Source organism: Syzygium oleosum, unplaced genomic scaffold (genome assembly GCF_021117445.2).
Source record: "Syzygium oleosum isolate NSW1041296 unplaced genomic scaffold, Sole_v2.1 Sole_v2.07, whole genome shotgun sequence".
In the NCBI taxonomy this organism is placed as follows: domain Eukaryota; kingdom Viridiplantae; phylum Streptophyta; class Magnoliopsida; order Myrtales; family Myrtaceae; genus Syzygium; species Syzygium oleosum.
In genome coordinates, this window is record NW_026607491.1 from 4,666,209 (window position 1) to 4,691,816 (window position 25,608).

The 25,608-nt window shown below is 40.5% G+C and overlaps 2 protein-coding genes and 1 pseudogene across 2 annotated transcripts; all 3 read left to right on the forward strand.

The window, feature by feature from the left end:
• The first annotated feature begins 244 nt into the window (after nt 1-244).
• Nucleotides 245-3,823, forward strand: LOC115674430 (protein NRT1/ PTR FAMILY 2.7-like; annotated as a pseudogene).
• Nucleotides 3,824-4,233: 410 nt separating this feature from the next.
• Nucleotides 4,234-7,558, forward strand: LOC130138572 (protein NRT1/ PTR FAMILY 2.7-like). Its single transcript, XM_056312943.1, has 4 exons — nt 4,234-4,548; nt 4,631-4,848; nt 5,441-5,979; nt 6,527-7,558. The coding sequence occupies exons 1-4, from the start codon at nt 4,428-4,430 to the stop codon at nt 7,383-7,385; spliced, it is 1,737 nt and encodes a 578-aa protein (XP_056168918.1). The 5' UTR covers nt 4,234-4,427; the 3' UTR covers nt 7,386-7,558.
• Nucleotides 7,559-15,808: 8,250 nt separating this feature from the next.
• LOC115674421 (protein NRT1/ PTR FAMILY 2.7-like) lies at nt 15,809-18,929 on the forward strand. The gene is made up of 4 exons (XM_030596816.2): nt 15,809-16,265; nt 16,362-16,579; nt 16,961-17,499; nt 17,947-18,929. Exons 1-4 carry the CDS (start codon nt 16,145-16,147, stop codon nt 18,812-18,814), a joined length of 1,746 nt encoding a protein of 581 aa, XP_030452676.1. The 5' UTR covers nt 15,809-16,144; the 3' UTR covers nt 18,815-18,929.
• The last annotated feature ends 6,679 nt before the right edge of the window (nt 18,930-25,608 follow it).

The window sequence follows — 25,608 nt, forward strand, 5'->3', positions numbered from 1 at the left end:
AGTGAGCGTGTCTACATCAAAACGTAATAGTCGCACAACAAAAACGAATGACCCAGAAACGCTGCAATCCGCAGCCTTATTCTGCTTAGTTTCATGGTTGAAGCAACGTAACGAAGATAATGAAAGCGGAGTTCGGACGTATCCCGGACCATCCTGAGGGGCTTACCGCGCTTTTTCCTGCTCTTTCGGATGATCGGTCATGGTAATTCGAGTGAATCTAATCGGAGCATACGGTATTCAGTAAGACCATTTTTGTTGTTTCGATAGGATTCGGGTAGTCAAAGCTTCCATGTCGGATAAGAACTGTGATGGGTTGGGTGTCTACTTGTCCTTTGGCAGTAATAGATTTTCTGACGCTGTGAGTTGTCCTTTTGGCAACCAAAAGATCCGTCGACACCAATGTTGGCATCTCCACTGTAATTAAGCACACAGTCTCTCCTATCACCCGGCAAGTTCACTCTAGAGTTGAAGATGGAAAGCTCAGGCTCAAGCCAAGCCAGATGCATCACGGGCAACAATGGAGAGGCCGAACTAAGGCTGCGATGCCAAGAGTAAACGAGCTGGTTGGGTTACATTCCCTTTCATCACAGGTCTCTCTCTCTCTCTCTCTCTCTCTCTCTCTCTGAGTCGAACAAATTTTATTTGGATGAACGTCTGAATCGTCTTAGCCATGATGAACCAGGAACGGTGGCCCTGTTGATGTTGGGGGGAAATGGATGGATGACGAACTTGATTGTGTATTTGATCGAAGAGTTCAACGTGGACCGGATCGACGCGGTGCAGATTTACAACGTGGTCAACGGTTGCTTCTGTCTCCTCCCGATCCTCGGCGCGATAATAGCCGACTCTGGACTCGGATGCTTCGTAGTTGCCTCCATTTCTTCCTTCATAGCCTCAGTGGTACGATAACATCTCAACCTCGTAATCTTGCTGTTCACAGCTTCTCTTCCAATTGCTGAATTAGACAGTCTGTGGGCTAATTACAAGTAATATACTACTTAGAGTCTGTACATTATCACATTGTTTCATAATGAACTGATCGAGAAAATTAAAAAGAGATTCTCAGTAGCAAACCGTAACAACCTGCTTTCTAGGGGAATCTTTGTTCTTTTTCAATGTTGGAAACATTGAGATTACTTTAGAGCACTCATCTGGAGGGCTCTCTTGTATGTAAGACTTGCTGAGAATCTTGTCTCTGATGAATTTTTAAAGTGGGTTTGCTCACAACTGACTGATCAATAGCATTTCTTTTTTGGCCTACTTGCCACTTGCAGGGTGTAGTCCTTTTATCCTTAATTCGATCAGACCCGAGCCGTGTGGAAACAAATCAAGCTTGTGCAAAGGCCCGTCGAACCTTCAACTCGCTGTGCTCTACACAGGGATAGTTCTAGCAACACTTGGAGCATCCGGAGTGAGGTTCACCACAGCAACATTAGGGGTGAACCAGTTCGAAAGCCAAAAGGATCAATCGACTTTCTTCAACTGGTTCTTCTTTGCACAATGTGCATGTTTCGTCCTAGGCAGCACGCTGATCGTGTACATCGAGGACAGTGTGAGTTGGGCCTTGGGATTTTGGTTATGTTTCACTGCGAACCTCATTGGGCTCGCAGTTCTCGTCGCAGGAAATCGGTATTATCGCCATGAGACACCTCAGGGGAGTTCATTACTGAGCTTAGCTCGTGTCCTTGTTGCTAGTTTGCGGAAACGGAAGCTTCAGGTAACACTGAATAGCGATGAATTCTGTTACGGCCGACATGGACAGAATAAGGAGGCGGACGTACCGCCTAAAAAGAACTTCAGTTACCTACAAACAAGAGTGCGAATTAATTCTTTCTCTACAATGTTCGCTAAGACTTCTCTAGCTAAATGATTCAACAATATTGTCGCATTGATTGATGGATGTGTTATCTTCTCAAATAGATAGGACCACAATCACGATTCCTAGACATGATCTCATAGGGTTAATTAAGCACACAACATCAGCTTATTTCCTCATCTATCAAGTGCAAGTAATCTGAAATCTGAATAACCCCACCTAGGTTTAGACTTGCCATCTAAGGTGGAACTTGGACTTCTTGGTCATTAAATAAAACGCAAGAAGAAAACTAGATGTATACGAGTAGCCCGATAAACGGGTACACGTTCTTTCGTCGGGAAGATTATCAAAAAAGTCATAAACCTTTTGCAATTGCGCCAATTCAGTCCTAAACCTTTTTTTTTTGGCCAATTCAGTCTTAAACCTTTTGTAATTGTGCCAATTCAGTCCATCCGGCCACTTTTGGCCGGCCGGCTCTGACGTGGCAATATTTTAATAATTTTTTACTATTTTTCGAAATCTTTTTCTCTTTCTTTTTTTTTTCCCTATCTTCTTCCCCAGTTGCCGGTCCGGCGAGAGGCTGAGGTCGGCGAGTTGGAACTCGCTGGCCATGGGCGAGGCTAGCCCTCGCTAGCACTGGCGAGGGCGAGCATCACCCAGATCTGGTGAGACCTCGCCAGATTTGGGAGAGGCCTCACCCGGTCATGGCGAGGTCGGCCTTGCCCGGCGACGGCGAGGCCGCCCAGATCTGGCGAGACCTCGTCGTCGCAGGGCGAGATCGAGCCTCGCCAGGTCTCGCCATGGCTGGGCGAGGTCGACTTCGCCCAGCGACGGTGAGGCTTCGCCCAAATCTGGTGAGACCTTGCCCGGTGATGGCAATGTCTCGCTAGATCTGGGCGAGGCCTCGCCGTCGTTGGATGAGGTCGACCTCTCCCGGCGACGGCGAGGCGGAACTTGCCGGCCTCAGCCTCTCGCTGGTTGCTGGATCGTCAACCGGGAAAGAAGATAGGGAAAAAAAAGAAAGAGAAAAAAATTAAAAAAATTCGAAAAATAAAAAAATTATTAAAATATTGCCACGTCAGCCGCCCAGTGTCCACGTCAGCGCCGGCCGGCCAAAAGTGGCCGGATGGACTGAATTGGCACAATTGCAAAAGGTTTAGAACTGAATTGATCAAAAAAAAAATTTAAGACTGAATTGACACAATTACAAAAGATTTATGACTTTTATAGTAATTTTCACTTCTTCCGTCTGAGGACATCGGACGATGATGCATATAATGTTAATCGGTGAAATTAAGCAATCAAGAGAGAGAATGTTACAGTTAATTCACAATCAAAGTGATGGGACACGATTCCTTTTCCCTTTCGCAGGTTCGTAAATCGTGCCGCCATGAAAACTGATGGGAACACCAAGTCCGACAACTCGATCGCCAGACCTTGGAGGCTCTGCACAGTGCAACAAGTGGAGGACCTAAAATCTGTGATCAAAGTGTTACCACTGTGGTCAAGTGCCATCTTCTTGAGCACCCCAATCGCTGTCCAAAACAGCATGAGAGTCCTCCAAGCCCTAACCATGGACCGCCACTTAGGACCTCATTTCATGATTCCAGCGGGTTCAAACCTTGTCTTGATCATGATCTCCACCTTGGTCTCTCTCGCTTTGATTGACCGCTGTCGCTTCCCATCCGCACGGTGGAAAAAGCTGACCAGTTCGCCTCCAACAGTATTCCACAGGATTGGTGTTGGTCATTTGCTGAATGTGCTTGGCATGATTGTATCGGCGCTAATCGAGTCATGCACACTCAGGACCGTCCATCTCCAGAATGTCAACAATCATATCCCACTCCTAGGCGGGATTTTTTTCTATCTAGATTATATCTGGTCAACATCTGGACATATTCGAATTTTGCGTTGTCTAGTATAATATAACTTCAGGATAAATATTATCCTAATCCGTATTATATCAGCCCACCATACATAGCCAATCGTATTGCAAATTGGGCACCGCATTTGCTGGTCACGTATTATTTCCCATGCAACTACAAGTGAGGATCTGATCTCTTTTATTTTTCAAAATTTGTTTGAATCTATCGATATCGAGAAAGAATCCCCTTCTTTCTCTAATTTGACCGCGTGAAGTTATTCACTCTAAAGTTAATTGGAAGTCCTAGGATCGGTTCTTCAAATTGTCACTTTCTTTGTTTTGCTTAGTTTTATGGATCGGGCACTATATTGTGACGGAGTTTAGAGGTATCTTGGACCATCCCAAGGGGCTCATCGTGCCATTTTCTCGTGCTGTTGGATGATTGGTCATGGTTGTTTAAATGAGGTGATCCAGCCGGAGTATCTGGTATCTAGATAGGCCCTTTTGTTTCGACAAGATAGGCAAGCCTTCTTAATTGGACAATGACTGATTAGTAGGGTGTCAACTTGGTCCTTTGGCAATGATAGTTTTTCTCACGCTGGGAGCTGTCCTTTTGGCAACAAAGAGGACTGTTGACACCTGTGAGCATCCCACTATAATTAAGCACACAGGCTCTCCTATTGCTCGACAAGTTCACTCAAGCGTTTCGACCAAAAAAAAAAAAAGAAGCTCACTCAAGCGTTGAAGATGGAAAGCTCGGGCTCAAGCAAAGCCAGATGCATCGCAGGCAACAACGGAGAGGCCGAACTAAAACCCTCCAATGCCGAGAGGAAACGAGCTGGTTGGATTACATTCCCATTCATCATAGGTCTCTCTCTCTCTCTCTCTCTCTCAGTAAAACTAGGTTTATTCTGAGGAACGTCTGAAACGTGTCTGCCATGATGAACCAGGCGCGGTGGCCTTGTTGAGCGTGGGTGCAACTGGATGGATGGCGAACTTGATTGTGTACTTGATCAAAGAGTTCAATATGAACCGGATCGATGCGGCGCAGATTTACAATGTGATCAACGGCTGCTTTTGTCTCCTCCCAATCCTCAGCGCGATCATAGGTGACTCCGTCCTAGGATGCTTCTTGGTTGCCTCCATTTCTTCCTTCATAGCCTCAATCGTAAGATGGCATCTCAACCTCACAATCTTGCTGTTCACAGCTTCTCTTTCAAGTGCTAAATTAGACGGTGTTTGATAATAGTGGGCTAATTACAAGTAATATGATTATTAGGGTGTGTTTGTTTTGGAGAAAATTTCACGAATACAAATTTTCTGGAAGATCATTTTTCAGATTAGAAAATCAATTTTCCTAACTTTAAGCATGCATATTTTCTTTGACTGTAAATGAGTTTCTTTTGAATGATTATTTTCAGCAAACCAAACACGTGAAAATTCGAAAAATTAATTCATGAAATTTTTTTTTCACTCAAACAAACACCCTACATCATTAAATGATTTTCACAGCGAACTGATCAAGAACATTAAAAAAGAAAAGAATAATAAAAGAAATTCTCAGTAATAAACTCTAACTCCCAAGCAATCTTTATTCTTTTTCAACGTTGGAAACATTGAGATTGCTGAAGAGCACACATCTCTAGGTCTCTCTTGCAGACAAAGTCTTCCTGAGAATCTAGTCTCTCTAGTGAATTTTTAAAGTGGGTTTCCTCATGACTGATCAATAGCATTATTTTTGGCCAACTTGCCACTTGCAGGGTATAGTTCTTTTATCCTTAACGGCCACACTTAATTCGTTGAGACCCGAGCAGTGCGGAAATAAATCAAGCTCGTGCAAAGCCCCATCTAACCTTCAATTCGGTGTGCTATACACGGGGATAGTTCTAGCAACACTCGGAGCGGCCGGAGTGAGATTCACCACGGCAACATTAGGGGCGAACCAGTTCGAAAGCCAAAAGGATCAATCGACTTTCTTCAATTGGTTCTTCTTTGCACAATACGCCGGTTTTGTCCTGAGTTGCACGCTGATCGTGTATGTCGAGGACAGTGTGAGTTGGGCCTTTGGATTTTGGTTTAGTGTCGCGGCGAACTTCATTGGTCTCGTGGTTTTTGTCGTGGGAAATCGGTATTATCGCCACGAGACACCTCAGGGGAGTCCATTACTGAGCTTAGCACGCGTCCTTGTTGCTAGTTTTCGGAAATGGAAGCTTCAGCTCACACTGAATAGAGATGAGTTCTATTATGGCCGAGATGGACGGAATAAGGAGGTGGACGTACCCCCAAAGAAGAACTTCAGGTACTACAAGCAAGAGTGCGGAGTTAAATACTATTTCTACATTTTCCTAAGACTTCTTCCTTTAAATGACGCAACAATATGTGTGCCATTGACTGATGAATCTTTTATTTTCCCACATAGATAGGACCAACAATCACGATGCCTAGCCATAATCTCATTGGTTTGATTTAGTGGTTAAGGAGCAGAGATGTCTGTGTAACTTAGGCATATAACTCCAGTTCGATTCCTCATCTATCAAGTGTAAACAATTTGAAATATGAACCACCCACCTAGGCTTAGACTCGAGCCAGCGAATGGAACTTGGACTTCTTGGTCATTATGTAAAAAACAGGAAGAAAGCTGGATGTATACGAATAGCCCAATTAGTGCGCAAATTTTCTTTTGTATGAGAACATCAAGCAATGCTCATGTGCTTGTTTTACTATCGCTCGTTCATTTTCGAATGCAAATGAATGTTGATTGGTGAAATCAAGCTATCAGGAGATATGATGTTACAGGTAATTCACAACTACAACTGATGGGGGTCGATTCCTTTTCCCTTTCACAGGTTCTTGAATCGCGCTGCTGTGAAAACTGATGGAGACACCAAGTCCGACAACTCGATCGCCAGACCATGGAGGCTATGCACAGTGCAGCAAGTGGAGGACCTAAAATCTGTGATCAAAGTGTTACCACTGTGGTCAAGCACTATCTTCTTGAGCACCCCAATCGCTGTCCAAAACAGCATGACAGTCCTCCAAGCCCTAACCATGGACCGCCACGTAGGACCCCATTTCACGATCCCGGCCGGTTCAATCCTTGTCATGATTATGATCTCCACCTCTGTTTCTCTCGCTTTGATGGATCGCTTCCAATCCCTATTCCCACTATGGAAAAAGCTGACCGGTTCGCCTCCAACAGTATTGCACAGGATTGGTATGGGTCATCTCCTGAATGTGCTTGCCATGATTGTATCGGCGCTAATCGAGTCACGCAGGCTCAGGATATCCCATCTCCACCGTCTCCAAAATGTCAACAATCATACAGTCCCAATGTCTGCACTGTGGCTATTCCCTCAACTGATTCTGGTCGGAATTGGAGAAGCATTCCATTTTCCGGGACAAGTGTTGTTGTACTTCCGAGAATTCCCGGCGAACTTAAGCAACAGTGCGACCGCAATGGTCTCGGCTGCGATTGGGATATCTTACTATTTGAGCACCTTGTTGGTCGATCTGGTTCGGAGGAGCACCGGGTGGTTGCCGGAGAACTTGAACGATGGGAGGTTGGATTGCATGTATTGGTTGCTTGCTGGGGTTGGGCTGGCGAATTTTGGGTATTATCTCGTATGCGCAAAGTCGTACAAGGGAAAAGATGGGAGTTCTAGTTCGAATCTTCCAATGACGGATGATGCTGGTGAAAAAGAATGAGGTCCTAAATGCGTTTGTCCATGCATGCTGGGATTAGTCTATGTATATTTCTTGTCTACTTCGACAAAATGATGTTACTTTGAACGCCCGCTTCTTCATGGAGGACTTTTTCAATAAATATATATGTTTGCACATATCTATTATATCTATAATTAAAGCCGGAGCAATGAGAGAAGGTTCGCTCCTTTGCTCGCTATATGGCATTTGACTTTGTTTTTGTGACTGCCACATGGCAAGACATTTGGTATAATTTTGCCACGTGGCCTGCGTTCGGCTAATAAGCATTCGCTTATTGATCTGTCATGTCAAAAAAATTTCTCTCTTATTGAGGTTAATCAAAGTATGAAATTTTCAAATTTATGTGCAAAGATATAGTTTGTTGCCATTTCCAAACTTCTATATATAATTAGTTTAAATGTGAAAAAGTACATAAGGAGAAGTATTGTATCGCTCCAATATAGAAAAACTCTTCCAATAAAGAAATTTATTTAATTTAAAACTTAGCAAAATGCAATGGATGATATATTTTATTCCTTGCCAAATCATTGCTAATGTAAAGTATAATGCAATTTATTGAAGCAGCACAAATTAGTGAATGAACTTCTTGGTCTAAATCTGATTTTTAATATACATTTTATTTAAATTAAACTTAAAAATAAGCTAATTAAAAAAAATAGGTGAGAAACCTGGCCGCGGTGCATCTTCCTTTTTTTAGCTTATTTTATTTTATTTAAATAAAATATATATTAAAAATCAGAAATATACTAAAATAATATCGATTTAGCCACGTCATCGCCAAGTAGGATAGAAAAAATAAAAAAAGTCATGTCTGCATTTTCTATTAGCCAAATTGGATGGAGTTAACAGAAGAACTTGATTGCACCAATTTGACAATTTTTTGGACTTGATTGCTAGTTTTGCAAGTTTTAGAATTCAATTACACTTTTGTATCAAGTTTTATGACTTCTAGTGCTTATCCCTAGAACTTTTAAAATTGCAATAAAATTACAAAATATAAAATCTCATCTTCATCTAAACATAACACATTTACATTTTTTTGGAAGTTTAAAGCAATAATTGAAATGATTTAATTCGTAAATCCTCTTAGTTTGACTTCCAAGTTTTTCAAAGGTGGCGATAATGATAAATTCCATGAGTGGAGTTTGTTGGGCTACACTTTTTCCTTCAATTTACCTGTTCAAATAAATTTTAAGGAATTGATAAAGAGTTATGGTTTTGTGCATTTCCTTAGCCAAAGATTCTTTGATTTAACTTAATTTAGAACTAAACGAAATCGAATGGCCTTTTGTGTATCCAAGTAATTCTATTCGTTGAATAAAAAATAAATAAAATTTCAAGAAATTACAACTCATCACAGATACATTCACTTCATTTTCTTTTTTTTATTTTAACTCATCGAAAATACATTCACTCATTATAAAAACATCGCATTTACATTTTATTTATTATCTAGAATAATCCCTAAAATGATTAAATTTTTAAAAAATTTAAATTATATTGATGAGGACAAAGAAATTTTAGTTTGTTGTGCTACAACATGTTTATTTTATCTCACAATTCAATTATATTTTTTTGCAAATATATTGATAGAGGAGACATAATGGTTTGAGTCGGATTATCAGAGAAAATTAATTTAAGGAACAGTGAGAAGAAATGGTCTGAGAATCCAGCAATCCAGGGGCCATTGTTATCCCTAATAACTACTCCAGCACCAGCCCTTTTCCAGGACAGATCCATTCGTACCCAATCAGAGAGTCCTAGGAGGAGGGGTTCCTTTGGACGTGGCCATTGCTTTGCTTGCTCTTTGTCTAACCAGATTTTGAGTTCTCTTCAGCATAACTCCTACTGGAATTGCTGGTATTCATATCAGGGAAGAAGTTTCGGAACCTCGCCGGCTTCAAACTATGTCAAGGGCCATAAGGAAAGACACCCCTCCAATGTCGGCCGGATGGCACATTTTACGGGTTGAGAATTCGACCACACCACATTTTAGGAGAAATTGACATGCTGCGATGCTTTCGTTTCATAGCCAGCCACATGAAAGTCTGTGTTCTTGGGGCACACTTAACCTTCCAAGCTCTAGTAAGGTTTGTGTCCCGAACTCCCGGATTAAGATTCGGCTCGAAGGTCCTTCTCGAAGGTCTCACGACCAGCCATTATTGCTTTCCAGGTGCGAGACGTAAGGCTTGCTTTACCTCTAGCACTTTTCCTATCTCTCATATACCCGTTGAATAGCGTCTGAGCCCAGAGAGACTAGTTATCTTTGAGAAATCTCCAATTCAGCTTGGCTGGACAGGCGAGACGCCAACGATTATGCATGGTAACATGTTTTCCAGCTTACAGGTTGAATCTTTCTCTTTTGTTCGGAGTAGCCCCATAACAAATCCCTATGGATTCTATCACGACCACATTGCATATAGTAATTAGGAACAGACTCCATCACTGAAGAAACCAACGCGCAACGTCCAGCATCCCGCCAACTTGCCACGGACTTTATCATCAATAAAGTCAAACTCACAAGCATTTTTTTTCTTTTTGAGAGATGGGAAAACCCAAATACTTATCAAATGACCTAGTCACACGAAAGCCAAGAATGGATGCCATAGACGAACAGTACTCTATCCATACTATGCAAAAAAGCAAGTTCCGGTTATTGATCGATTGAATACTTTAAGGTTTTATATATGTTTGAATTGGATCTCAAACTTGTCCCCGGTGGAATTCAAATGTCGAAAATCCGACGTTGCTTCCATGTGGAATATTTGGTTATCTACCATGTGTCGTTTCCTATGCTCGAATTCCAGTTACAGCCAGCTCGAGACCTAATAATGGATTTTTTAAAAACCTGAAAACCTTAATTGAGCAAAATAACATCTCAAGTCCTCAATTGACCAAAGGCCAAAACCATTAAGTCTTGTTTATGTTCTTACTCCAGGAAATGGGCCAATACTTATTTTTTAAAGGGATTGGCAATGTTTACATGGATTTTGATGGTATTTAACTCAACGTGGAATCGTAAACAGAAACTCCTGAGATGGCGGGTGCTAGTGCGATAGTCGACACAACCGATGCTTGCAGCCAGATGGAACCCGTAAAGCCGATGGCTGATGTGGCTATGTGACAAAGTGGGTGTTCGATTTCCTAATAGGTACGGAGGCAACACTAGTTTTGCTTTATATGTGATAGAGGAGGTTGTGTCCGAAAATACTTGTGAAGCAGCTAAAGATGCAAATAGAGTTGACATTCTAATAAGTTACTATGAAAATCAAAGTGGCTTGGACTTGGATCTGTGGCAGTTGAGGAGCTCTTGAGGATTTATGAGAGGGTAGTAGCCAAATTTAGATTCCAACGTAGCGTTTGTGTTGGCTCAAAAGTAGAGCTAAGGTGAAGATTTATGAGAGCATAGTTTGAGTTTGAGCCCGTCAAACAAAAGTTCAGACCCAAATCAAGTGTGGTTATAATCTCCACTAGATCATTTGATTTATAGTAAAATTCTGTGGTGCTCTTATAAAATAGTCACATTGATCGAATCACACAAATTCAATGTCCAATTTATTTCCTTGTTATGTTTATTGTGGTCGATCTCTTGTTTTATATATAGATTTATACATTTGTTTCACCAAAATTTGGTGTTGACCCAAATAGTAAAGTATCCTTCACTAAAAAATTGAGTTTTGGTTTTTTTTCAAATGAATTCAGTGGTGGGTTTGGATAGGACCTCACTTACGATTTTATAGTGAAAATGAACAAGAAACTAAAATTACTAGAAATGACAAACTAAAATTGCAAATGAAAGGACAATTACATTGATAAAGTGATAAAAGAAAACGTTGGGAATATGTGTTTTTGGATTGTGAATCCTCCTCCAATATTACATGCCACCACTTATATAGCCCACTCATTACAACCGTCCACTATCAGTTACTATTCTAAGTACAATTACAATTGCATTCTCGAGATTTTAGGCTTCCTATTCGCACGCCAATCTCATCCGTAAACAATTACAACATCTAAGACCGCTGGGCTAATCAACCATCAGTTGAAATTCAAGATTTCAAAAGATATCCTAATCGTGATGTCCTCCTCTTGTTCTCAACACTTAGCCAAATTTTAATGTGACTAATATTTCGTATGATGAGCCTCATTACACATTTCTGCCAATGTCGATATTGCTCTTGGATCATTTGTCAATGTCAATTTTATCTCTTGACCAGTTGTCAATGTTGGCATTGAATATTTGTGGATGACTACATCACATTGATGTTGATGTCCATGCCATGCATTTATCGATTGTTCAATGGCTTGGATCAATCAATCTAACCTGATAATTTATTTATTGGAAGGGATGCTTCTTGATAATACATATGCTCATTTGATACATATATATTTGTAATTTATATATTATATGAGATGCTTTTTTTTTTTGGTAACCGAGGTGTCCGGGCCAGCTTGCGCGCACCTCGACTATTCCTCGGGGGAGACTAGCACAGCAACCCACCGCCATGGCCTCCCACTTAAATCACAAGTGCTCAGCTGGGGAATCGAACCTGGGACCAGTGCGCCTAACCACACAATCCCAAGTACGCCCTAACCAACTAAGCTACCCATGGGTGGGTTGAGATGCTTCTTGGTAATTTATATGTTAGAAAGAAGCTTCTTGATAGTCTATTTATTAGAAGAGATGCTCCTTTGTATATTAGAAGAGATGCTTCTTGATAATTTATATGCTCGAAAGAGGATTCTTGATAATTTATTCATTAGAAGAGATGCTATCTGATGTTTGGACGATATGTTCAGACAAATACCCAACTTATTCCCTCAGAATCTCGATTATGATTCCTGAACCATTAATTAGTGTACTCAGCTCTATCTCTCTCTAAAGATGTGACGACCTAGTAGCCATCAAACAAGAATAACTCTAGTATACTCTCTTTCCATATTTTTCCACTCTCGGCACAACCACTTTTGCCTCCTCAGAATAAAATACTTGAAATTTTAGACATAATTTATTGAACATATGCTAATTCAATCCTAAACTTTTCAATTTTACCAATTTAGTCATAATCCTTTGCCCAAAATTCCAATATAGCCATTCCGATCAATTTTCACCAAAAATCGTTAACGTGGCGGTCCAGTTATCGCCGATTATCCCATGTGACACACTACCACGTTAGTAATTTCAGGTAAAAATTGGCCAAAATGACTACATTAAAATTTCTCGTAAAGATTTAGAACTAAATTGACAAAATTAAAAAGTTTAAAACTAATAGGCATCCATAGAAGAGTTTTAAACTGATTGAACAATTTTCCCAATGATTAGCCCCTTGAGACGGTCCTTAGTGGGATAACATTTAATCCCGACATTGCACCAATAATAACATTACAGAATCACTGTCGCAACCACTACATTGCACCAATTTCTAACGGTGCCAAATCACCGTTGGAAAAGATGTGACAAACCAAAATATTAGGCACAATCAATATTGCAACCCCTAGATTGCACCAATTGCTGAACAATAGTCATCAACATGGGAAAATCATTTTAAGGATATTTGGAGATTCCAATTTCACTTCGTTTTTCACTCCATTGCATTATTCATTTGTTAGAAGAAATCGTCATTATAATAGCAATAATAACATTGGTAAATAATAACGCATACTTCAGTTCATTAGCGTAATGTCTTAACGATACATGTTTAACAACTATAACACAGTAAGCCCCTTGGCACAATAGTTGGGGGCACTCTCCAATGCTCGAGTCCGACATATGCTCTGACAAAAAAAAAGTCTGGCGTATACTTAATAATAAGGGATAAGTGTATTGAAAGTCCTAAAACTTGTCACAAAATTGCAATTGAGTCTTGAAACTTTCAAAAAGTGCAATTAAATCCTCAAATTGTCATGAAAGTGCAATTAAATCCTAACACTTGTCAAATTAGTCCAATCAAGTCCTTCGGTTGATTGCTATTTTTGAAAATTTTAGGACTCGATTGCACTTTCGTGATAAATTTTAGGACTTGATCGCACTTTTTGAAAATTTCAAGGCTCAAATAATGACCGCATGGTAATTATGTGTTTAGTACAGCTTTGCCAAAGTTTCTATGACTTCAAAACAGGGTCCTTTGATTTTTCGAGGCATTTTGGTAATAATCTCACAACTGCAATACCCATGTAGTTGAAGTACTTTCAAGGTAACTTCCAAACAACTGCCTCTAGTGGCTTTAACGGGGAAAATTGTCTAAAGAATCCTAAATTTATTATATGACAACCAATTTAATCATAAACCTTTCAATTATGCCAATTTAGTCATAAACCTTCTAACAACTTACCAATTTAATCCTAAACTTTTCAATTGTGCCAATTTAATCCTAAAAATTTTGATGATTTGCCAATTTATTCTCAAACCTTTTAATGATTTTTCATTTAGTCCTTTCGGCCAATTTTGGTTGGAAATTACTAACGTGGCAGTCTAGTTAGCGTCATCCGTCCTACGTGGCTCGGCTGTCTTGGCACAGGCGGCACTGACGTGAACAATTTTGTAATTTTAAGAATTTTTATTCTTTTTATTTTCTCTTTTCTTTTTCCCTTTTCCCTTTGCCGACTATCGCTGGGCTACATCGATCGCCGGCCTCAAGCGAGGGCAACCCTTGCCAGATCGGGTGAGGACGAGGGTTGCTCCAACCTAGGGGAAGCGAGGGCTACCCTTGCTAGATTCAGTTAGGGCGGTCCTCACCAGCCTAGGCACGGGTGTGCCTCGCCCAAGGCTGATGAGGGTGGCCCTCGCCTGAGGCTGGCGGAGGGAAAAAGGAAAAAAGAAAAAAGAAAGAAAAAGATTAGACAAGAAAATTCCTTGACTGGATCGCCACGTCAGTTATTTCAGGCCAAAATCAGCCGAAAGAACTAAATTGGCAAATTGTTAAAAAGTTTATGACTAAATTGGCAAATCATTAAAAGGTTTAGAACTAAATTGACATAATTAAACGGTAGTTGTCAAAAGATTTATGACTAAATTTGCATAATTGAAAGGTTTGTGACTAAATTGGCTGTCATACAATATATTTAGAACTTTTTGGACAATTTTCCCAGCTTTGACATTTTGTTGTTTTTGAACTTTTGAAAGATTATTTTATTAGGACAAGAACACCCATACAAGAAAAGATTGATATGCTTATTTTACAATAGTAAAGCATATATAATTAATGATAATGGTGATACTGATAATGATCATAACTCTATTATTATTGTTAGTTATTTCAAGTTTTCATTAATATTTTTCCTTAGAAGGAAAGTTATAGCAACTTTTCTGGAAATTTGAATTAATAATAATTAATAACATTACTTTTTGTAATAGAAGCAATAATAAATATAAATCATACAATATAATAATAGCGACAATATTTAATTATAATAATAACCATTAGAAGATAAGTTAAACCGAAGTTCCGAAACTTGTTACAAAAATGCAATTAAATCATAAAACTCTTAATACAATCAAGTACTGAAATTTGTTCAATTTGTGCAAATGAAGAGTGCAACAATGACCAAAACAATGCTATTTTGGTTCTAACTTCAATGAAATTCGATTAAAAAGAAAAAAAAAACATAATGCTTTGAGGGGCTTAAGGATTAAGCAGCCAGCAGTGTACTTTGCCGGTAAGGGTCACCATTGTAAAATTAGACAAAGCTAATTGATGAACTCAATTGCACCAATTTAATAAGTTTTAAGCTTTTGTTGCACAAATTAAAAGTTTGAGAACTTAATTGCATTTTCCCAACAAGTTTTAAAATTTTAATTTGCCCTTACTAATAGTTATTGTTATTGTCGTTAATATTACTATATTTATGATTATATGGTGAAAACAATATATTAAAAAAGTTCTAATATTACAGACTCTACAATAACGTTATAGTCACCATTTTGATAACCACATCAATCTTGGAGCAGCTTATGCCACATGCATTGATCATTAGTAACCACTGAACAACCACCAGTGCATCTGCTTAGACACAGCACGGCAGAACCACAGTACAATCACAGTACAGCTACAGTTGTATCAAAAAGACTCTAGAAGGTGCTTAATGAGATAAGCCTATATACGATAATGAGGGTTAAGACGTATCTTGGACCATCCCAAGGGGCTCGCCGTGCCCTGTTCTCATGCTCTTATATGTTGGTAATGGTGGTTCAAGTCATCTATCTACTCGGAGCATTCAGTTTCTGGTAAGGCCATTTATTGTTTTAACAGGGATTCATATATTCAAGCCTTCTTCGTTGGATAAGAATTGATTGATTGATCGATTGTCGCCGTTGTTATTGTTGTAATAGTATATAGCAGTTGTAATATAGTAATGCCCTTCATTTTCAGGACGTTCTCCATTTGATGTAAAGAGGAGAGATCTTCATGTGTAAGGAGGCAGACAAAGCCTAAGGTATCAGTAGAATTCAAGAGAAGAAAAATCTTGCATTGACTCGAGTACTTCTACATTAAACTAGGGAAAAACTCAGGGTCAGCGCTATGGTGCGTCTGGATGGGGGTTTGAGGTCTTTTAACCCACGTCTGAAGTTCCTTACAAAAAGTTAAAAACACACTTTAATCTGGATGGCCTTTTGCGGTGATGTGATTTAAATGTCGAATAGAACATTAAAAACAGCCGTTGACACCAATATGGGCATCTCCACTATAAGTAAACACCCAGGCTCTTCTATCACCCAACAAGTAGACTCGAAGAGTTAAAAGATGGAAAGCTCAGGCTCAAGCAAAGCAAAATGCATCACAGGCAACAACGGCGAGGCCGAACTAAAACTCTGCGATGCCGACAGTAAACGAGCTGGATGGATTACCTTCCCATTCATCATAGGTTACTCTCTCTCTCTCTCTCTCTCTCTCTCTCTCTCTGAGTAAAACGAGTTTTATTTGAACGAATGTCCGAGTCGTGTTTGTCGTGATGAACCAGGCACGGTGGCCTTGTTGACATTGGCGGGAACTGGATGGATGGCGAACTTGATTGTGTATTTGATCCGAGAGTTCAATGTGAACCGAATCGATGCGGCACAGATTCACAACGTGATCGGTGGCTGCTTCAGTCTCCTCCCGATCCTCGGCGCGATCATAGCCGACTCTGTCCTCGGATGTTTCTTAGTCGCGTCCATTTCTTCCGTCGTAGCCTCAATGGTATGATAACATCTCAACCTCACAATCTTGCTGTTCACACCTTCTCATTCGATTGCTGAATTAGACAGTTTTTTATAATAATGGGCTAATTGCAAGTAATATAATACTTAAGAGTTTGTGCATTATAACATCTACTCATAATGAACTACCAGCAACATTAAAACAGAAAAGGATAAAAAGAAATTCTCAACAATTTAGTATAACCACCTCTTTTCCAAAGGAATCTTTATTCTTTTTCAATGTTGGAAACATGGAGATTGCTGAAGAGCGCACATCTCTTGGGCTCTCTTGCATATATGTCTTACTGAGAATCTTGTCTCTAACGAATTTCTTACTGACTGATCGATAGCATTTCTTTTTTGGCCCACTTGCCACTTGCAGGGTATGGTTCTTCTATCCTTAACGGCAACGCTTAATTCGTTGAGACCCAAGCCGTGCGGAAACAAATCAAGCTCATGCAAAGCCCCATCAAATCTTCAATTCGCTGTGCTCTACATGGGGATAGTTCTAACAACACTCGGAGTGTCAGGAGTGAGGTTCACCATAGCAACATTGGGGGCTAACCAGTTCGAAAGCCAAAAGGATCAATCGACTTTCTTCAACTGGTTTTTCTTTGCACAATACGCCAGTTGCGTCTTAAGCAGCACGCTGATCGTGTACATCGAGGACAGTGTGAGTTGGGCCTTGGGATTTTGGTTATGTGTCGCTGCGAATCTCATTGGGCTCGCAGTGTTCATTGCGGGAAATCGGTATTATCGCCATGAGACACCTCAGGGGAGTCCACTACTGAGCTTACCTCGTGTCCTCATTGCTAGTTTTCGGAAACGGAAGCTTCAGCTCACATTGATAAGTGATGAGTTCTATTACGGTCCACATGGACAGAAAAAGGAGGTGGACGTACCACCTAAAAAGAATTTCAGGTACCTACAACAATATACATGACAATGATTGATGAATGTTTTATCTTCCCAGATAGATAGGACCAATAATCACGATGTCTAGGCATAGTCTCATTGGGTTTATGCAGTGGTTAAGGAACAGAGATGTGCGTCCAAATTAGGCACACAACAGCAATTTGATTCCTCATCTATCAAGGGCAAACAATCTGAAATCTGAACGATCCACCTAGGCTTAGACGCGAGCCAGCTAAGGTGGAACTAGGACTTCTTGGTCGTCAAATAAAAACAAACAAGAAAGGTGGATGTATACTGATAGCCCAATAAACTAGCACGTCCTTTCGAATGAGGACATCGAGCTTTGATGCAAACATATATTAATCGGCAATATCAGAGTGGAAAGAGATATGATGGTACAGGTAATTCCCAATTAAAAGTGATATCGAATCGATTCTCTTTTCCCTTTCACAGGTTCTTGAATCGTGCGGCTGTGAAAACTGATGGAGACACCAAGTCCGACAATTCGATCGCCAAACCTTGGAGGCTATGCACAGTGCAACAGGTGGAGGACCTAAAATCTGTGATCAAAATGTTACCACTCTGGTCAAGCGCCATCTTCTTGAGCACCCCAATCGCTGTCCAAAACAGCATGACAGTCCTCCAAGCCCTAACCATGGACCGCCACTTAGGACCTCATTTCATGATCCCGGCCGGTTCAATCCTCGTCATGATCATGATCTCAGCCTTGGTCTCTCTCGCTTTGATGGATCGCTTGCGCTCCCAATTCCCACTATGGAAAAAACTGACCAGTTCGTCTCCAACGGTATTCCACAGGATTGGTGCGGGTCATCTCCTGAGTGTGCTCGGCTTGATTGTATCGGCACTAATCGAGTCACGCAGGCTCAGGACAGCCCATATCCACCATCTCCAAAATGTCAACAATCCCACAGTCCCAATGTCGGCACTGTGGCTATTCCCTCAACTGATTCTGATCGGAATCGGCGAAGCATTCCATCTTCCAGGACAAGTGTCGTTGTACTTCCAAGAATTCCCAGCGAACTTGAGCAACAGCGCGACGGCGATGGTTGCAGCGACCATTGGGATTTCATATTATCTGAGCACCGTGTTGGTTGATCTGGTTCGGAGGAGCACCGGGTGGTTGCCGGAGAATTTGAACGATGGGAGGTTGGATCATATGTACTGGTTGCTTGCCGGGATTGGGATGGCAAATTTCGGGTATTATCTCGTATGCGCAAAGCTGTACAAGGGAAAAGATGGGAATTCTAGCTCGAGCCATATGATGACTGATGATGTTGGTGAAAACAAAATGAGGTCTTAAATGGCGTTGTCCATGCATGCTTGGATAAGCCTGTACATTGCATGTCTACTTCGACAGAAGAATGTTGTTAATATGAATGCCCACTCCTTAACTGATGAATTTTTCCATAACAAAATTTATTCACTGCATCGAGTTTATGTAGTTAAAGCCGGAGCCGTGAGTGAATGTTCCCTCATTTGCTCGCCACGTGCACTTGATTTTGCTTCTGTCATTGCTTGTGGCATGACGCTTGGTATAGATTTTTCACGTGGCCCACATCGGACTAACAAGCATTCACTTATTGATGCATTATCTCAAAAAAAAAATAATAGTGTCTGGTTGAGTTTAAATTTCAGGATATGAAGAGACGAAATTTTAAATTTATTTTCAAAGATATCGTATAAATGTGATTCCCAGTAATTTTTTAGCGAAGATAATCATGCTACATTAGCTTGATCTATTTGCCAGTGCTCCAAGTGATGCAAATTTTGCAAAAGTACTCGTGTACTCCTTTTGAGTTGTTGAAAAAGACATAGGAAGTGAATTTGGACACCAGAGTTTAAGTCGGAGTCTTGGGATGCGCAGCCCAAAAAAGGAGATGATATGGGAAAAGGATGGTGGGAGAGAACTAACTGAGATTGACCTTATGACACGACTTAGTGAATACTTTCTAGGAATAAACGACAATGTCTCTCAATTCTTCTTGAATTGTTCTGGCATCTGATATAGTTAGCAAGGATCACCTAGAGGGGGGGTGAATAGGTGATCTTAAACAATTTTTAACAATTTAAGCGGAAATAATTGACCACAGTTGAGTCTGAATAAGATTCAGATTCAAAACAGTTTATATAGACAGTGCTCTTGATGTACAGTGTGTAAAGTAAGAGATAAGGGATAGAAAAACTGCACACAAATTTATAATGGTTCGGCTTATAGCAAGCCTACGTCCACTCTCCCACGCTGACAGTCTACTGGCTGGATTTCATTATGTAATCAAGAGGAATTACAGCTTCTGAGTGACAGCACTCTTGTGTATGATAGGACTCTCTATCTCACACAATCACTCTTACAAAGTGTCCCTCAAGATCTTAATGTTTAGCTCAAAAAAGACAAGAGAAAGGATCGGAGTATGCTCAAACTTTGAACTTGTTGATTCTCGATTTCGTGTATTCCTTCTGCTCCTCGTAGATCTCCTTTTATACTCCTCCACTACCAAACTAGCCATTGGACAGTCTTCAGAGGATCATCTTCCAATCTTCATCTTGGACAGATTTGTATAAAATGGATTGGGTAGCCGTTGGTTGACAAAATCTGAATCCCGCTGATTCTGGTCGCCCATACAATCAGAATCTTGGTTTCCATAAGTAGAGCTTTATCCGTTGTAATGCATACTTGTCATAATGTTTGATTGTCAATCAATTAGACTGAAATTGAGTCAATCAAAACCTTCTTTTTGTGAAATCCATGCCAGATCACTAGCTGTTGTGATCCCTTCTGAATGAGTTTTGCTTCTGCGTCTGAAAAACTTCAGCGTCTGAGAAATTTCAGCATCTGCGTCTGCATAATTACTGCGTTTGAAGAGTTTCTAATTCAGAACTTGAGTCAGCGTAGGTCTTCAGTAAAATCTGAATATTTCATAATTAGAGTCTGAATGACTTTTATGATAAAGTCTGAAGATTTTATATCTGAGTCTGAATTTTTTAGTTCTGAGTCTGAACTTTTAGTTCTGAAAACTTGTAAAGTCTGATATTTCCTTCTGAACTTCCAGAATATATTAACCTGGAATGGAATGCATGTCAGATTCACAAGGTAAACATAGAGAGTTTTGTCAGCTTCAAAATCCATTAGGAGTTTTCCTCAACAGCATCCACAGGCTAATTCCAAACAAATCGAACTAATTATCAAAGGCTAATTCATGTATGAAGTTCGGTTTCCAAAATAACGTGACAAATTTCTTATTTAATAGGTGAATGGGATCCTCATGCGTCCCAATTCATTCACAGCTTACCATATATCATTCTAGTCACTAAATCAGTGTTATATGCACGAGATGAGCCATGAAACATTAGGACAAGTCCCCCTCCCTGATTGGTCGTCAGTTAATTTGAATACCAAAGTCTAGTCTAATCGAATTCTTGGGACACACTCCGACCTTCCAGTCTCCAGTAAGGTTCGTGTCCCGAATTCCGAGATTAAGATTCGGCGCGAAGGCCCTTCTTCTTGAAGGTCTCGCGACCAGCAATTATAACTTTCCAGGTGCGAGACGTAAGGCTTGCTTTCCCTCTAGCCTTTTTCCTATCTCATATACTCTTTGAATAACATCAGAGCCCAGAGAGACTTGTCATCTTTCAAAAATTCTCCGATTCAGCTTGGCTAGACAGGTGAGATGCCTAGGAATATTAAATTATTATTAAAAGTTATCAACATCAGCATCGACCATGCCACGTAGGCCAGTTAGCATCCATATTAGTAATATCCGACTAAAATTAGTCGGAATGATTAAATTGGCATCAATGTAAAAAGTTTAGAACTTTTTTGACACTTTTCCCCAAAAAAATAATTTTCGATTAGTGATCGATCGAATATTTTAAGGTTTTATATATGTCTGAGTTGGATCTCAAACTTGTAGCTAGTGGAATTCAAATGTCGAAAATCCAACTTTGCTTCCATGTGGAATATTAGGTTATTTACCACATGTCATTTCTTGCGCTCCAAATTCAAATTATGGTGAGCTCGAGACCTAATTGTGGATTGTTTAAGAAATCCTTAATTGAGCAACAGAACATCTCAAGTCCTCAATTGATCAAAATACCAAAACCTTAAGTCTTGCTTATGCACTGTGGGCCATACTTATTCTTTGAAGGGATAGGCAATGTTAGTTTATATGGATTTGGATGGTATTTACCTTGTAAACAAAAACTCCGAGATAGCTAGTGCTAGTGCAATAGTTGACACAATCGGTGCTTGTAGCCAGGTGAAACTAGTAAAGCCGATGATTGTTGTAGCTATTTGACAAAGTGGATGATTGATTTATTAATAGGTATGGAGGCAACATTTGTTTTGCTTTATCTGTGACAGATGAGGTTGTATATGATAATACTTGGGAAGCGGGTAAAGATGCCGGTTGAGTTGACATTCAAATAAGGTCCATGGTTATGGCGAAAATCAAAAGTGGCTTGGATTTGGATCTATGGCGGTTGAGGAGTCCTTGAGGAGTAATGAGAGGGTAGTAGTTAGGGTGTCAAAAGAACTAGGAATCGCCTGGACTGCCCGAAATCGGACCGAACCAGCTCGAAATCAAACCGGACCGAATCGGCCCAGAACTAGCTATTCCCATGAAGACCGGTACATCCCGATTCCAATTTACTGGAATTGATAAGTATCGGTCAGGTTCCCAGTTCTGGTTATGGAACCGCTCACCCGCATACTCGGACCGGACCGGTACAGATCAAAACCCTTGTTTCCTCTTCGTCTCTCTCCGTCTCTCGCCTCACTCATCTCACGGTCTCCGTATAGATTCCTCAAAATTATTGAGACAACTCCTACCTCAACATAGTTTCTAAGCCTACGTCCATCAACTCCACCTTCTTCTCTTCCATTATAAATATTTATGAAAGAGTAGGGGCCAAACACCGGCCACAACAAATGACATTTTTTTTTTGTAACTTTTGCTTGTAACATTCGCTTCATTTCGAATTTGATTTTTGTAAAGGGTTGACGTTGGAAAGCGACAAGTACTGGATATTAAGAAGGTGCCTTGAATGACCTAGAGAACCTATTGACACCTATAATTAATTAGATTGTCGACAATCGAAATAAATAAAAATAATAATAAAAGATGTCAAAGAATGATGTAGCCCATACGAGATGGTTCACGTAAGCAAAACAACTGGCAAGTACTGGGAGATACCGGCAGGAAATTTAAAATTGAAGGAGCTTGAGTCATAGAAGAGTGAGCGCCAAAGTTGTCGACGAAAATTGTCATCGAGGCTGTCGACAAGGGAAAGGACAGACGTCAAGCCAGGAAGAGCTCGACGACGGTTATCACCCCAGAAAAGACAAGTATCAAGTCAGGAAGAACTCGACGGCAATCATCATCGCAGAAAGGACAGGTGTTAAGCCAGAAAAAGCTGGACGACGGTTATCACCCTGGAAAGGACAAATGTCAAGTTAGGAAGAGTTTGACGAGGGTTATCACCCCGGAAAGGACAGGTGTCAAGACAATACGAGCTCGATGATGATTACTGCTTCAAGGAGGACAGGTGTCGAGACGATATAAGCTCGATGACGGTTACTACTTTGAGAAAGACAGGTGTCAGACGGTATGAACTCTATGACGGTTATCACCTTGGGACAAAAAGATAAGATCGATGGCAGTTTACGGACATATGTTATTAGATGGACGATGAAAATGAGATCAACGGTAGTCAGTAAACACAGTATCAAAGGTGGTTACCAAGCCCACATTATAAATAGCACTCGACTGCCAAAAGAAAGCCCTCCCGCGAATACAAATCAAAATGCTGTCTTTCAATTATCTTTACTTTTCAGTACTGCATCTTTAATTTCCATAGCTGTAATTGTTTACTTTCTAAGCCAATAGCCTTGTAATGTTGTATTGATGAACTTCGGATGCCTCTAGTCACTGGACGGACTCGTCTGAATTGTCCATAAATATAAGTCAAACTTCGTTACTGCATGAAATTTGAGTTATTGATTAAGACAATCGAACTCTTTGTTCACGCCTAGATAACTCCTGTCCGAAATTAGACCCAAAACCCGGTCTCCTCTAATTAAAAAATCGAAGAACGACTTTCGGTAAATTATATTTTATCGTGGGAACATTTACGGCAAAACAGAACCCAACTTTTCAAATAGAATCCTTCCAAAGCCGGGCTTGCTAGAAAGCTATGGAAATAAAAATATACACAAACAGATCACGACAAAGGAAGGTGATCTACTCCACTTTGGACAGATGAACTATATGAATTTGTTGGGGACATTTCAACCGGTTCCATGGACCCCCCAGGAACCGGACTGCGGTCAATCGCTATGTTGGAATCTAAACTTGGCTACTGCTGGAAATAATCAGTTCCAAGGTGGGAGGGTCGATGGAATCAACGGGGGTTTTCAGTTCCAATTTTTTGGAACCGGTTCTTAGTGGGCGGTTCTCAATTCTAGGGTGGGAAGCGCCTAGTCTGGAAACGATCACCCCTAGTAGTAGCCAAGTTTAGATTTCAACATAACGATTGTGTTAGCTCAAAAGTAGAGTCAAGGTGAAGATTTATTAGAACATATTTTGAGTTTGAGCCCGTCAAATGAAAGTCCGGACCCAAATCAAGTGTGCGGAAGCTCAGCTACATGAATGTGCAAAACCCGTGGTGGGTTGCAAACTATGGGATTTGACCGTAAACAGAGACTGAATATGGAAATTCCACGCTTAACCAGATGCGAATCAGTGGGAAGTAACGAAAACAGATCATTTCCGTATTGAAGTTGGTCTGATTGATCAAAGGTTTTTCTCATGGGTTTATGTAATTATGCTTTCTTTTTTTGTCTCTTGATGCGTTGTTTTGCCATTGGAGTTGGAGTTTTACTTGCGATATCTTCCGAGCAGAAGTTATGGGTGCTGCATCCATGGTGCGGCTATATCGTGGGTTACATCCTTAATAATTAGTGAAAGAAGCCAAGTAATCTTGTGACAAAATTATCGAATTCCCCCTTGATTGAGTAATTATTTCGCTTGAAATTGTGTGAGATTAAAAATCGTGAAACTTGGGTGTAAGTTATGACAAAATAAAAGTACCGTACCACCCGCCTGGGTGGCGCTGCTGGAGCGCGCACTCTTCCTCTCGCAAAAGGTTGAGTGTTCAAATCTTGGGTGCCGCAGGGTGACTTAACCGGTGCACGTGTGTGGTGGCTAGCACGTGTCGCCCCCAGGGTTTACCTCCCGGCTGTCGGCCGTGCGGGGGTTCCCTGGATTATCAAAAAAAAAAAAAAAAGTACCGTGAAATTATTTGGTCTAATTAGGGGCTAAAAAATACTTAAAATGTTTGAATGACTTGAGTATGATTATAATTTCCACTAGATTGCTTAATTTATAGTGAAATTTTGTGGTGTTCTCCTAAGTTAGTCACCAAATTTTGGTGTTGACCAAATAGTTAAAAATCCTTCACCAAAAAATTGAGTTTTGTTTTTTTAAATGGATTTTTTTGTCATAATTTTTTATTTTTTAAAAAATGGATTCAGTGATGATTTTCTATGGGAACTTACTCACAGCTTTATAGTGAAAATGAACAAGAAACTAAAAGCACTAGAAATGACGAACTAAAATTGCAAATGAATGGACAATTACATTAATAAAGTGACAAAAAGTACATTGGGAATCTGTGTTTTTGGATTGTGAATCCTCCTCCATTATTACACGCCACCACTTATATAACCCACTAATTACAACCGTCCACTAGCAATTACTACTCTAAGGCTGTGTTCATTTGCGGAAAAATATTTTTCCGAAAAATATTTTTCGCGTTTTCCGGTGTTCGGGGGCGGAAAATATTTTCCGTGGGAAAACATTTTCCTTCCCCACCCCCAAATCCTTCATTGTTTTGAGGAAAATGATTTCCTCTTTTCACAAAGAGGAAATCATTTTCCCCCAAATTGAAGGCAAAATTACCCATGGGAGGGAAAATGTTTTCCACGGGAGAGGAAGTTGATCGTCGGTCACCGCCGTTGGCCGCCGCCCGCCCGCCGTCGGTCGCCCGCCGCCCGCCCGCCCGCCCGCCCGCCGCCGCCCGCCCGCCCGCGCCGCCGCC